At 44.4% G+C, this 13,838-nt stretch overlaps 1 protein-coding gene across 4 annotated transcripts in view; it reads left to right on the top strand.

The window, feature by feature from the left end:
• The window catches only part of XPA (XPA, DNA damage recognition and repair factor), a 46,286-nt gene extending 32,787 nt beyond the window's left edge, over positions 1–13,499 (top strand). For 2 of the 4 annotated variants that reach the window (XM_029603654.1, XM_029603682.1), the window contains exons 5-6: positions 8,418–8,535; positions 13,282–13,499. In XM_029603654.1, the coding sequence (XP_029459514.1) occupies positions 8,418–8,535; positions 13,282–13,430 (267 nt within the window). In that variant the 3' untranslated portion in view covers positions 13,431–13,499. The other 2 variants (XM_029603661.1, XM_029603671.1) reach the window with 2 other exon arrangements.
• Positions 13,500–13,838: the final 339 nt, after the last annotated feature.

Genomic DNA, 13,838 nt, shown 5'->3' with positions numbered 1-13,838 from the left:
GAAGTTGAGTGGACGCTGGGAGCCTGGGTGGCTCTCTCTGGTGCGGCAGCCTCCGGAGGATCCCTTCCCGCTCAGCGCGGGAACAGAGACAGTCTTGTCAGCATTCAGGTCTCCTGCGGGGGAGGAGGGGGAATCCCCTCCGACATTGTCGCCGCAGGCCAGGCCGCCCAGGGCCACATGGGCCGAGAAGGGATGACTCTGAGGAAGGTTCAAACACCACCTCTTCTTATTTATCTGAATTCATCCTTCTCATGCATAAGGCCTACAAGGCCAGAAAATCAGCCAAGTGTCATGGGGACAGGGAGTCCTCTCCCAGTTCCGCGAAGAGACCCAGAGCCCCGGAGGAGCTTGGGGATCCAAGGGCCCAGCATCTTCGGTGGGCTGCACCACCTCCTCCTGCGACGGACAGTTTCTCTGAGAATTTACCTCAGGACGACCCGCCAGGGCAGAATCCTCCAGGGGCTGATCCTGATGTGGGGAATCAGGAACATTCTTCAGTTCAGGGGTCTGCTGTCGAGGGGGATGATCCCAAGGTGGTGGGACTGTGCCGCAGAGAGGAGCTGGCGCCTCTTATTCCTGCGGTTCTGAACGAGCTGGGTACTGACCCCCCCCCCCCCCCAGGAGAACTCTGGGCTGAGAATGGTGGTTCCTGTTATGGTGAGCCTTAGAGGTCTCACTAGGTCTTTCCTGTTTCATAAGTCAGCTAGACTTACTTTTCCAAGAGTGGGACACTCCGAATACAGGACTGAAGGTCAGTTAGGCCATGGACAAATTATACCTGCAGCTCGAAGAGGCTCTAGATCTCCTCAAAGTGCCCAAAGTGGACGCCACGGTTTCAGCGGTCACTAAGAAGACGACCATTCCAGTCACTGAGACTACTGCGCTCGAGGAACTTCAGGATAGGAAGCTGGAAGTCCATCTCAAGAAGATCTTCAAGGTCTCTGCCATGGGAGCGTGAGCAGCTATATGTAGCAGTTTTATATTGTGAGCGGGCCTTCGCTGGGTACAGCAGCTTCAGGAGGCTAGGCCTTTGTCTGATACTGAGTTGGTTTAGGCCGGACGGTAGGGGCCTACAATGCGGATGTGCTTTACGACCTTCTCAGGACTTCTTCCAGAGCCATGGTGGCAGCAGTTTCTGCGTGCAGGCTCCTCTGGTTGAGGAATTGGTCGGCGGACATTAAGTCACAGCAGGGTTCTTTTCCCTTCAAGGAGGCTTGCTCTTTGGAAAGGATCTACAGGACATGATCAAATCCCATGGAGAGAACAAGGTTCATAAGCTGCCTGAGGACAAGCCGAAGTCGAGGACTACCTTCTCCCCTCACTCCCATTTCCGGGGAAATTGGAAATTCAGGGGGGTCAAGATTGTCAGGATCTTCCGTGAGACCGGGCTCCGGGCAGCAGCAGTCCTGGAATCAGTCCTTTCATGGACGCATGTCGGGCAGACAAAGCTTTTCTCAATGATCTGGGACAATTAAATCCTCAAATAACCAAAAATGTGGAACCCAAAACAACAATTCAATTGATACCCTTTGAAGGTGTCAGCAAGCCTTGACGTTATATGTCACTTTCAAGTAGACACTAACCGGTCTTATCTATCATCCACCTTCATCATCACTTTAATGCAAACAAAATATTTTTTATTTTTTCTCTTTTTTCTTTTATCAATAAATTAAAACAGTCCTCCATTCATGTAAGCAGAAATGACTCTTTCATATGTAATTAGTAGAACCGCCCTACACTGGCCGGTGTTTCGCTGGGTAAGCTTCCTCAGGGGCATATAGAAATGATTCTAACAAGAGCCACATATCTTCTTAGACGGGACCAGACGTCTCAACCATCTTGTAAAGGAAACAAATGGAGAATTAAATTAAATTAAATCCTCCCAATGATGTCAGGCCGGTTCACTCCTTGGTTCCAGTAATAGGGGGCCGACTGGCTCTTTTTTACAAGGAGTGGGCCAAAATCACATCAGACCAGTGGGTCTTAAGTATAATAAGACACGGTTACACTTTAGAATTTGCTCGGCCCCTAAGGCCCCGGTTCCTGGTCTCCCTGTGTTCCTACTGGGGTAAGCAGCATGGAATCTATCAACTTTTTAGGTTCTTGCCAAGTATTTGTGACCTGGATTGGCCACTGTTGGAAGCAGTACACTGTGCTGACCCAGTATGGCAAATCTTATTTTCCAGGCAACAGAGAAGGAAGAAATAGTCAGGCACCATTGCTGCTATCCTCCTGCTGGCTCAGTTCAACAAAGGTGATAAGCAGAATGGAGATCAGGGACGGTGATCCATGGGCCAGATACAGAGGAAGGTAGTGGGGAACAGCACTGACTTCGGAACCCTATGGGTTCCATCAGGATGGGGAGAAGCTGGAGCCAGCAACCAGAGGTGTTGCTAGGTTTAGAGATTTTGATAATAATTAAACTCAACAGTCATAATAAGCTTCTCCTTCCCCCCCCACCCCAAAACAATCCTATAAAAGCACAGAGCAATCCTGTTCTTATAATGTACATCAACTATGCAGGCAAACAAACTTCGCTGGAATAAGCAAGGCATATACTATACTGATTGTTTCTTGCAGAATCAACGATATGCTGCCAGTTTCTTATCAAGGAGCTCTCACTAGCTCTGTTCCATTTTCTCTGTCTGATCCAGCCCTACTGCCCTCCCCCTCCTGTCTCTACACAGGACTGGACTGGAGGGGAAATGACAGAAAGGGAGGGATTAAATTAGGGAGCAGAGTAACTCTTCTTTGCTGTGCTCTATCTGTTTCAGGCTCACCACCTCCTCTTCTCTGTAGGCTGCTTGGCTGAAAACAGATGACTATTCTTCCTGAATGAGTTTTAGCACAGCTAGGAGGCAGTAAATCTTCAGCTGGTCTGCTGCCCCATAGGCACACACCTAGTGTAATTATTGGTAAATCCAAACTTGCGTCTTATTTTACAGTCAAAAGTGAATACCTGAGTCAAGGGGACATAGTCTCACATTTTTGTGTACATAAAAACTTCAGAATTGACACACTAGTACAGAGTTTTCCTCTAAAATAGGTTAAAAGGAATGTTGTGGCAAAGCATAGTTTGGACCTGCGTTTACTGGTTCTTAGCCAGGACTGTTACTGGGAAAATAAACCCCAGGTAGTTGGGGGAGTCTTCGTCTGACACAGTGGCTGGAGGTAGGGGGGAGTCCCTGTTTGATGATGCAGCAGCCAGATGTCTGAATATCGCCACTTCTCCGGCTGTGTTAGCCAGATAAGTAGCCATGCCCCAGAACACACCATCCCGCTCACCACAGACTGAGAACTGTTTAGCCAAATAGTTATCTGGCTAAGTAGCGGCTGCTAAACACGGCCAAATATTCAAATACTTATCTGGCTAAGTGGCGCTGAATATCAGGCCCTCTGTTCCCAACATATTCTAACCCCTTACAATTCTGTATATAAACAATATAGTTGCCAGTCTCAGTATACTCCTCCCCAATTGATCCATGCCTTAGATCCATACTATTAACAGCATCCTCTGAATCCAAGACTATTTTTGCACCATATGAGGATTTATTGCAACTGATCTATTACTATACTATCACTGTACTCTTTGACTCCTGTTGAGTTTCTCTTCTGCAAATCCCTTTTAGGTTCACTCCCCTTCCCCCCCCCCGGCTTATTCCTCAGTACTGTATACTGTAAATTATGTAACCATAGTAACAAGGCATGTTTCAGGTAGTATAATAGAATATAGGTTTAGAGATCATCAATATACATATGGCTAAAAATACTAGAAAATAAATGTTAGAAATCTTCAAAAGGAAGATCTTCCTGGCTGGAAAGGCCTGAAATAAATAAATGATGATGATGACTACCCAAACGTTCTCTTTAGAGTGAAGCTAAAGGAATTGAAAGTTATTTTTCCAGTTACTTTTTTAAAGGAACTAATCTGAGAAAAAGCTACTGAATATCTCTATTCTGCTGACACTGCACCCATTCAAGATGTGAAAAGAAAAGCAAGTTTGCTTATTGTGGTGTTTCCATAGATGATAGGATGAATTAGCCATGCTGTCTGGGACATCCCTCCGGATGGCCTTGAGGCGGAGCTTTATGTAGCTGTTACAGAGCTTTGCTCTGTGCGACTGTGCAGATTTACGCCCTCTGTCTCCTCAGTCTGTAATATAGCAGAGAAAAATTTGGAATGCAATTCTCCTCTCCAGGGCCAGTGCAAGGGGATTTGGCGCCCTAGGCGAGCCTTCTCCCTTGCGCCCCCCCCCCCCCCCCCCCCGGTCTCGGCCCTGACTGCTACCTCATTCTCGATCACGCCCGCTGACTGGGGTTTTCTGGTTCGCGAGCAGGTTGGGCACTGCTTGCGGCCTGCCAAATCTCCACTCCTCTTTGCCACCACTTGCGGCCCCATATGGCTCGCACCCAATGATTAAAATCAAGCGGTTCACTTGATGTTGGACAACACGACAACGATGGACTATATCAGTCGCCAGGGTGGAACCAAGAGCTAGCAAGTGTCCCATGAAAGAGACCAGCTGATGGAATGGGCAGAAGGTCATCTGAAGATGATCTCGGCCTCTCACATTGCAGGAAAAGACGACGTAAGAGCAGACATTCTCAGCAAGGAGAGTCTGGACTCAGGAGAGGTGGGTGCTGTCAGCCGAGGTGTTTCAGCTGATTGTGGATCGCTGGAGCCTTCCGTTCCTAGACCTACTGGCTACTTCTTGAAATGTGAAGGTTCTTCGCTTCTACAGTCACAGGAGAGATCCTTGGTCCCTGGGAATAGACACTCTCATACAGGTCAGGCCAGAAGACAGATTGCTTTATGCCTTTCCTCCGTGGCCCTTGCTAGGCAGGATAATTTGCAAGATTGAAGGCCATAAGGGCTAGTATTCCTGGTGGCATCGGACTGGCCCAGGCATCCATGGAATGTGGATTTGTTACGACTCCTGGTGGAGGCCCCTCTTCATCTTCCGCCGCACATGGATCTGCTTCAGCAAGGACCAGTTCTTCACGAGGATCTGACTTGATTCTGTCTTACATTTTGGCCCTTGAGAGGGCTCGTGTGGTTGTTCCTCTGCGGTGATTGCCACCTTACTCCACGCTCCCAAGTTCTCCACTTCCTTGGCTTATGTGCGGGTTTGGAGAGTTTTTGAGGCCTGGTGTGAGGAGCGGGGTGTTCTTCCTCATTCAGTTAAGATCCCTGCAGGTTGCAGCTCTTGCCTGTGTCAGAGGCCTGGTGAATGGTGTTTCATTGTCGTCTCATCTGATGTGGCCCATTTATTGAAGGGAGTGAAGCACCTTAGACAACAGACCAGGTTACCGGTTCCATTGTGGAGTTTTAATTTGGTGCTGGACTTTTTGGCAGGCCCTGTGTTCCGATCACTGCATAGCCTTTCCTTATGGTTGTTGACTTTGAAGACTGTTCCTGGTGGCTATATATTCTATGTGTCGGATTTCTGAGCTGCATACCTTGTCTTGCCGGGAGCCATTCCTTCGGGTGACTCCGGGGGAGTTACAGCTGCATACTGTTCCATTCTTCTTGCCCAAGGTAGTCTCGGACTTGCCATCCCTGGATAAGATCAGGGATGAGGAGGATTTTCGCCTTTTGCACTCCTTAGATGTTAAGTGTCTTGTTGTGCAGTATTTAGAGGTCTATGAGTCTTTTCGAAAGACTGATCACCTATTTGTTCTCCATGGCGGGAGTAAGAGGGCACCCGAGCTTCGTGGACTACCGTAGCTTGTTTGATTAAGGAAGAGGTCACAGCCTCGTATGTTGATATTGGAAAGTCATTGCCTATTTAGATTAGGGCTCAGGCAGTGTCATGGGTTAGTTTGTCTCCTGTCGATATCTGCCGAGCTGCGACGTGGTCCGACTTGCGCACTTTTTCCAAGTTTTATCGTCTGGATGTGCAGGCCCGGGAGGATGCAGCCTTTGCATGTTGCAGTGATGACTGGACCACAGGCAGCCTCTCACTCTGCTTTGGTACATCCCATTGGTCCTGAGTCCCACTGTTTACATGCTAGGAAATGGAGAAATTACTTACCTGATAATTTTGTTTTCCTTAGTGTAGACAGATGGACTGAGCTTCCCGCCCTCAGCTGCTGCATTAGTGTGTCAGAAGTCCTCCTTTGGGGCTCTAGGTCCCAAGGGATTACTAGTAAGTGTTCATCCAGTCCCTAGCTTGAGGTTCCTAGAATCTTATGTGAGTTCAGTGTTTATGGTTGGTTGAGTACGGTTCTGGTTATCTGTTTTTGATCAAGTTTTTTTTGCTTGTCTGCCACAGTTGCTTTTGAAGAGAATACTGGAAGGCTGGGATTACTGCTGGGTTATATATACTGTGATGACAACTTGCTCCTACTCCATCTGCTGGCAGGGGAGCATAAACCCACTGGTCCTGTCCATCTGTCTACACTAAGGAAAACAAAATTATCAGGTAAGTATTTTCTCCATTTTCCCCTTTCCATTTTTGATGAAAGTTTTCAGGTATTTTTAGTGGCCATCCAGACTGGTTATAGCTAGGCAGTATTTAAGTCCTTCTATACCTTCTCAAATTGGCTTTAAATACTTGCCAGTCCTTTAAATTGTATGATCTCAGAGATGGGAGAACAAGCATCAGGATAAAAGCCTGTGAAGATGAGGCATTGGTACCAAGTGGTGAAGTCAGCCACAGTAGATCAAGGAATCACTTGCAGCCAGTGCCGACAGCAATAAACACAGAGTAGAGGAACTCAATAAAAACAATATGTTTGGGCTGAAGCTCAGGCCATAGAGCTATGCAGCATAAGGCATCAGGGTTCAATTTGCAGATCCACTGGGCTGGTCAGGCCTGTGCACACTATGGTGGTACATTCAGACCCAGGGAAAGAAAGTGGCAGCCCTGCTGGCCAGTGAGCAGCACTGAGGGAGTGCCATGGAGACACCGCCCCTGCAGCCACCTGGGCATGCTATCTGAGGAGGAAAGATCAAGGGAAAAGGAAAAAAAAAAGGCTTTTATTCCAAGAAGATCATAGCAAATGGTTTGGCAGTCAGAGATAGGGCACAGCAAGACTCCTCACAAGGAAGGCCACTTTTCAGAGATCAAAGTTCACCGCTGCTTACCTGTTTCCCACATCAATACAAACAAAAAAATCATTAACCTTGACATTGCAGCTAAAAGCAGAAAAGTCATCATACAAAAGATCAAAGCAAAGATAGGTCAGAGAGCATCAGTGAATGCAAAATATCTAGCTATGTGAGGATAGATCTGATGTTATCGTGCTAAGTCCCTGGTGTTTTTGTTTGAGAAGAGAGTCACATGTCACATTTTTTCATATGGAAGACCCCTTCCCAGGGATCTCCGCTGCTGATGGGTAGCTCCCTGTGTTATGTCCAGTGACTGTAGTTCCTGTACAGTGGTGAATGAGGTAGTTACGCAGTGCAGGTGTGGGCCAGACTCTTTATCCTGTCAAGGGCTTTGACACCCTAGCCCCCATGGTAGAGCACTTGCATGGGTTCCAGCAGTGAGTAGGGTGGTTAGGTGGGATGAGGAGAATGTTTTAGCTGAGAACTCCATCACCACCTCCCACCCACTCATCTCATGGAGAGCTCAGCTACCAGTGGGTCCAGCAGAAACCTGCCACCTGGTTCTTATTTATTTATTTATTTATTTATTAATAATATATATACTGCAGATTGAAATTTCTATGCAATGTACAATAAACATTCATAAAAATTTAGACATACTCTTCCTGCACGTACTGAAATGTATTTATTTATTTGAGTGTTTTAGATACTGTCATTCCATGTGAGAATCAGTAGTTCACAACGGTGTACAGGTTTGACACTCACAGACGATGAGTTATGGAGGTATGCATACACATCGGAGTTAAACAGGGAAAATAAACTGTAGCAACAAAGGTAGGCATTCACTTCAGAGATAAACTGGGAACACAATCTAAAACTAGGAGAATACCATAAAGATAGACACAAACAGAGAAAACAGAACCAGATTATAGGGAGGGTTGACAGTAATTGGGTAAAGTTCAGGACATATTTTGGTCATCGGGGAATTGAGTGTACCAGATTATAGGGAGGGTTGAGGAAAAGGGGTTAAAGATCAGGACATGTCTTTCTTCTCCACTGAATTTGCACATTAGTCCCAACACATCTGTTATTGCTTAGTAGTCAGTTAAATCTTCATATTACTAAACATAAATAAATATAATTGTTCTTTAGTAATTTGTGTCCATTACTGTCTCCTGTGGTTCCTTGCTCTGAGTTGGTGACCGATATCTGCCACAGATCAGGTTAAATTGATAAATTGATTTTCTGTGAATTCAAACCCAGATTTCTAGAGGTAAAATATTTGCATGCTAAGTTTCTGTATGCATATTATGTCAGTGTTTCTGTATTGGCACATGTTGGATGTAATTCTTCTTTTCCTTAGGTAATAAAGCGATCTCTTGAAGTTTGGGGTAATGAGGAAGTATTGAAAGAAGCCAAGGAAACGAGGCAAGAGAACAGAGATAAAATGAAACAGAAAAAGTTTGATAAAAAAGTGAAAGGTAAAAAAATGAGTGAAGGAGACTCTTAGTTTATATTGTATTGAAATCAAACTTTGATTTATCTTACATGAGTGTTTCTTAATATGCTTTGACAAATTTACTAATTATCAAGCAAAGGTGTTTTTTCCTTATTGTGTATCTCCCTCTATATGATTGTACCACCTATTTATGCCTGTGGTCAGGTAACAGTGTGCCCAGCAGCTCTCATGATTTGTGAATTCTCTTTATATCGACGGATAGCCACAAAGAGGTGTATGGTGTGCCTAGCAAGCAGTATGCCACTTAACCAAACACAGAACATGAAAAACAGAGGATGCTGCATACTCACCAAAATGAGCACAGAGCTAAAGCAGAAATGTATTCAGTCCAGAAATGATACCATGAAGAGCTAACTCTGAAGTGTGTGTGTTTTTTTATTTGCTGCTGCTTTGTGTGAGGTGTTTGAGATAAAACAGCTATGTCTCGAGATTAAAACCTTGTGGTACTGTTAGCAATGGATATATTATGATTTAGCTCAGACATTCTTATGGACCATGTATAGCGCTTTTCATTGGCTCTGCTTGTGATAGTTTGGTGGTGTATCGCAGAGACTGTGGAAGGAAGTGTGCCCCCTAGCCCAGACGCCTCACTGCCTATAGAGAAAGTGAGGAGGCATAACCTCAGCACAAGAGTTCATTCCTGGCATAAGTAGAAGCATGACTAAAGTGGAGTAGCTGTTTATTGACAGGAAAAGTGCAGCTCTAGTAGCCAGATTAGTCCTGAAGAAAACTGATGCCTTTTTGACATTAAAAATTAAACAAAGGTTCTTTATTTCAGAAAAGTTTGATTATTCAAATACAATCAGAATAGTGCAACTTACACTGTATCACAATCTACTAAGACTCTGGCAGAGGGACTATGTACTGTGCATTTCAGGGTGGAGAGCGAAGGAAGAGAATCTGGGTTTTCTGGGTTAATGCATCTTCCGATCCCCCAAATTTTACCAGATCTGGTGCAACACTGCCAATGCATAAGACAGCATATTAGAGTTCCACTGCTACTATAAAGCTAGGAAAACTATAAGATCAGCTAGGGCAGCCAAAGAAGAGATTAAGAAGAAAGAAGAGTGGGAGCAAAGCTGAGAGACTGAGCTTAAAGAGATACTCCTGGGGAATTCTGTGCAAAATAATTTAAAAAATTCTGTGTGCAATATTTAAGAATTCTGCAAAATTCTATATACTTTGTCAAAATGCCATAATATTTGTTGATTAATAATTATGAATGTTACTTCTGTAAACCGTTGTGATCATTACATGGAACGATGGTATATAAAATGTCTAAATATATAAGTTGTGACTTCCCAGTCTTGAAACCCCCTCTGCCCTCATTCACTTTCTCAGGCTCAGCCACCTCAGATCTCTCCCTTCTCCCATGCAGAATAGACCCCACAACTCCCTCTTTTTCTACCCAATTCTCCTGTCAAGTTCCCCTTTCACCCTTCCCCATCCTTCCTCCCCCCAGTTCTCTCTGCAGCTCTTGCCCTCCCCTCCCCCCCCCCCCCCCCCCCCAAGTCTTGACCTCCACTGCTCATGCTATCTCCCATCCCAGGCTCCACCTCACTGTACTTATTCTCTCCCCTCCCCCCGAATCATTTTCTCCTCCCCAAGTTTGATGCACAGCAGCTCTCTTGCCCTCCTTCGGTCAAACCAATGTTGTGATCCCCTCTACTGCTCACTCACCATCACACACACAGTATCCCCCCCCCCCCCCCATGCGGCAGATTCGACCCTATTGTGCTGCCTCCATTCTAGTGAAAGTGTTGTCCGATTTGTCCTGAGCGGGCCTTAAGTAACAACTTCTTCCTTCTGGGCTGCATGGATCACAGCTGTTTTTCCTCTGCCCAGGTCAGGGCAGCCCAATTTGAACTGATTTTCGCCATTCTGTACCAGAGGGAAATTCTGCACTATGCAGTTGCTTAGAATTCCCCCAGGAGTAAAGAGAGTCTGAGAAAGAGGAGAACCCAGGAATAGGAGACAGAAACAAGATTGGAAAGATGCACTTCAATTTTCAAATGTCCTTCACTTCCAGTAGTTATTATTAAGAGATGGCAGATAGATGTGTTTGTGTGTATGTGGAGGAGGGAAAGGGAGAATGTGTGTGCACAGTTGCCAGTGAGGGGATGCTGTGGCTGCAGTTGGGGGAATATGTGTGTATAGAGTTGGGAGGGGAGAGGGTTCATGGAAAGGATCATCCTTGAGGTGGGGGAGGAATTAGAGAAACTGCCCCAGGCGCCTTGCAGTGGAGGTTTCAGCAGGAGGCTTGGCGACACAGTGCCCTCCTCCCACGCTGGATGAATCACTCCACGCTTCATACCTTCACTCAGGCTTTGGGTATGGGTTGTATTGTCTGGAGGGAGATGGGGAGCATGAGTAAGTGTTCTAGCTGCTAATGAGGGAAAGTGTGTGTGTGTTGGGTGGGGAGTGTGCTTGCTCCTGCTGTTCTCTTTCTGCATGGTTTTATTCTGCATATGTGCGGACAGTTTACCTGTGTACATTTTCTTTCTGCAGAGTTTTATGTACATATTCTTCTGGCAGCTGGACTATAGCCATATCATTTCTTGGCTTTGGGATTTTATTTTGGTAATTTCCTTCCAGCGAGATTTTATGCACGTAAGCTATTCATACATGCGCAGATGAAAAAGGACACAGACAGACACCACTATGAGGTGCATAAGGGATTCCTACAGTACTTCAAAATAAAGAACACATAAAAATATAGCAGAGATCATAAATATTCCACTTGTTGAAAATGATGAATAAAGGATTCCTGTTCACACACAGTATTGTACCTGCAACTATGCAGGGATATCACCAAGATTTTAGGTGAGGGGACAGGATGTGAAGGACTGGAGGAACTGTTATGCAGCCCAGACGAGAATAAATATTTGCTGTCCCGTTTATAGAAAAGAGGTTGGTGAAAAAGGGACATCTAAAGTAGTTACCTAAAAGTGGAACATAGACATACATAGAAACACGAGGATGCAAGAGTGGAAACCGTTTTGACGAACTTCCCAAAAGATTTGTTTACTGTAAGAGTAAGGAGCTTCTATTTATTGCTTGGCACTTATCGAACTCCCTTCTTTTAAGCCAAATTCAGCAGCACAAATCCTAGCTGTTGGGCAGCTGGGAAGTTATATCTATAGATGGTGGGAATTCAAAAGGGTACTTGGGTTTTGATTGCAAGTAGCTCATACAGTGTGTGTCAGCTATATGCAAATGTGACTTGTTCTCAGCCCTGCTACTTGTTTGTTGGGGATATGGAAGAGAGGTTCCACACTGGCTCATCTCACGATTGCCCAAAAGTGGAAAATTAGTCTGTGGCTAGATCTATGGGACAGTAAAGTTGCTGAAACTGCAGCCCTGGAATGCATGACATATGCATTAAAACAAAACCTGGACACATATGAGATCTATACTGGATCTGGCGAAGGGAATCCTTGGTGGGTCAGATCTGAGGCGAGGTGAAGAGGGGTTAAATTTGGAAAACATAATTTGCCGTTTGATACCTTAGCTGAATATTATTGAGAATTTCAAAGGTTCGTTGTTAAGAGTATTGACTTTTATTATTGTTATGCTGTGCCTGAATTCAAAAAGTCATTAAAAGAAAAGATGAATAAAATCCTAGAATGGAAAAACAGAATGGAAAGATGTGTGTAATGAAAAGAAATAAACTAAGATAAGAAAGCAGCAAAGAAAAGTAAAGAGTGGACACATTTGTATTTTATTTCTTTCTTTGGTGACACACAGAGCAGCACCTGAGAGCAGTGAGGTTAATAGTCAAAGGGTTTGACTGGCTAACTTTTGGAATTAGTTGACAAACCCCAAGGTTTGACATTCTTCTGCCTTCCCCCAGTTCCATGGCTAAAGTTTGTGCAGGCAAATTGTTGCCCACACAGAATGTATCCAGGTAATAAGATGATGCTGGGGGCAATTCTAGGGAATGGTTTCACTTTATATGGGCAGTGCTTCCTAAAGTTACCTGCATAACTAGTGAACAAATCACTGTCCGCAAGTTACCCGGATAACTTTGTTTAATGGCTCCTTTGCCCAGATACATTTATCTGGGTAACTTGGTGTTTCGCAACTCTCTTCTGGAGGTGCACGGAGCCTGTCTGGTTTTTAGGATTATCTATAGTGAGTGTGCATGGGATAGATTAGCATACATTGGAGACTCAGAATATCATGGAAATTTATTAGGGATATCCTGAAAACCAGTTGTGTGCCTCCAGGAGAGAGTTGGGAAACACTGGGGTAACTTACCAGCTCAGTCAGTCTTTGAATATGCTCTTCAGTGTATCTAGTCACCCCTCTGATGTAATTCTCTGATTTTAATTCACAGATTGTTTCCATCAGTGACTCTGTACATTTTTTCAGCACAGATCCCATACTCTTGCTCCTCCACCCCATTATGGGAAGGTGGGGGAGGGAATCCCAACTATCAGTGGAATCTACTGGCTAGAATCAGGATGCAGACATACTGGTGTCCAGAGGCAGCTCTGATCTTTGGCCGCAGCCAAGGATTTTGGGCTTTGCTAGCTTGCCTAAGTGAAAGAAGGAATACAAGGAGGAAAACCTGAATCGGTTCTGATTTTGCTGGAAGCCAACAGTAGCAGAGCTGCAGGAAAAGAGTTAATAGTGGAAGAAGCGTGTGGCATAAAAGTGCACTCACATTGAGCTATGTGTTTCTTTTTATGTTTCACTTCATTAGAGTTGCGTCGAGCTGTCCGCAGCAGTCTATGGACTAAAGAAAGAAGTGCCCACCAACATGACTATGGTCCAGAAGAACAAATAGAAGAAGACATGTACCGAAAAACATGTACAATATGTGCCCATGAATTAACCTATGAGAAAATGTAATGTCTATCTTTGTGAAAATTGTGCTCAATTTAAATATTTGTATTGAAATAAATTTGTATTAGTTTTGTATATTTGTTTATATCTTTATTTTGTGTTACCCAGAAAAGAAGAATTGGCTTATAAATTATGACTAAAGTACTTTTAGTATCCCACCAAGAACCATATTTCCATGTTTAAATAATATAGATTGCTCCTAGGGGAAGCCTGCACCAAAAAAAACCTCTACATATTTTGTCAAATCACAGTATATAATTATCATCCCTGAATAAAAATAAAAAACTAAATAGTTACTTAGATATAGAATTTTATTTATTATGACTTATTTGCCTTTATGAAGAAATTCACCCATTTTTAATATTTTGGTGCAGAATTCTCCATGGAGTACCATAATAGAAACCAGTCAGTGAA

Source organism: Rhinatrema bivittatum, chromosome 1 (genome assembly GCF_901001135.1).
Source record: "Rhinatrema bivittatum chromosome 1, aRhiBiv1.1, whole genome shotgun sequence".
Taxonomy (NCBI): domain Eukaryota; kingdom Metazoa; phylum Chordata; class Amphibia; order Gymnophiona; family Rhinatrematidae; genus Rhinatrema; species Rhinatrema bivittatum.
The sequence above is the reverse complement of the archived record's forward strand: the minus strand, read 5'-3'. Positions and strand labels throughout refer to the sequence as shown.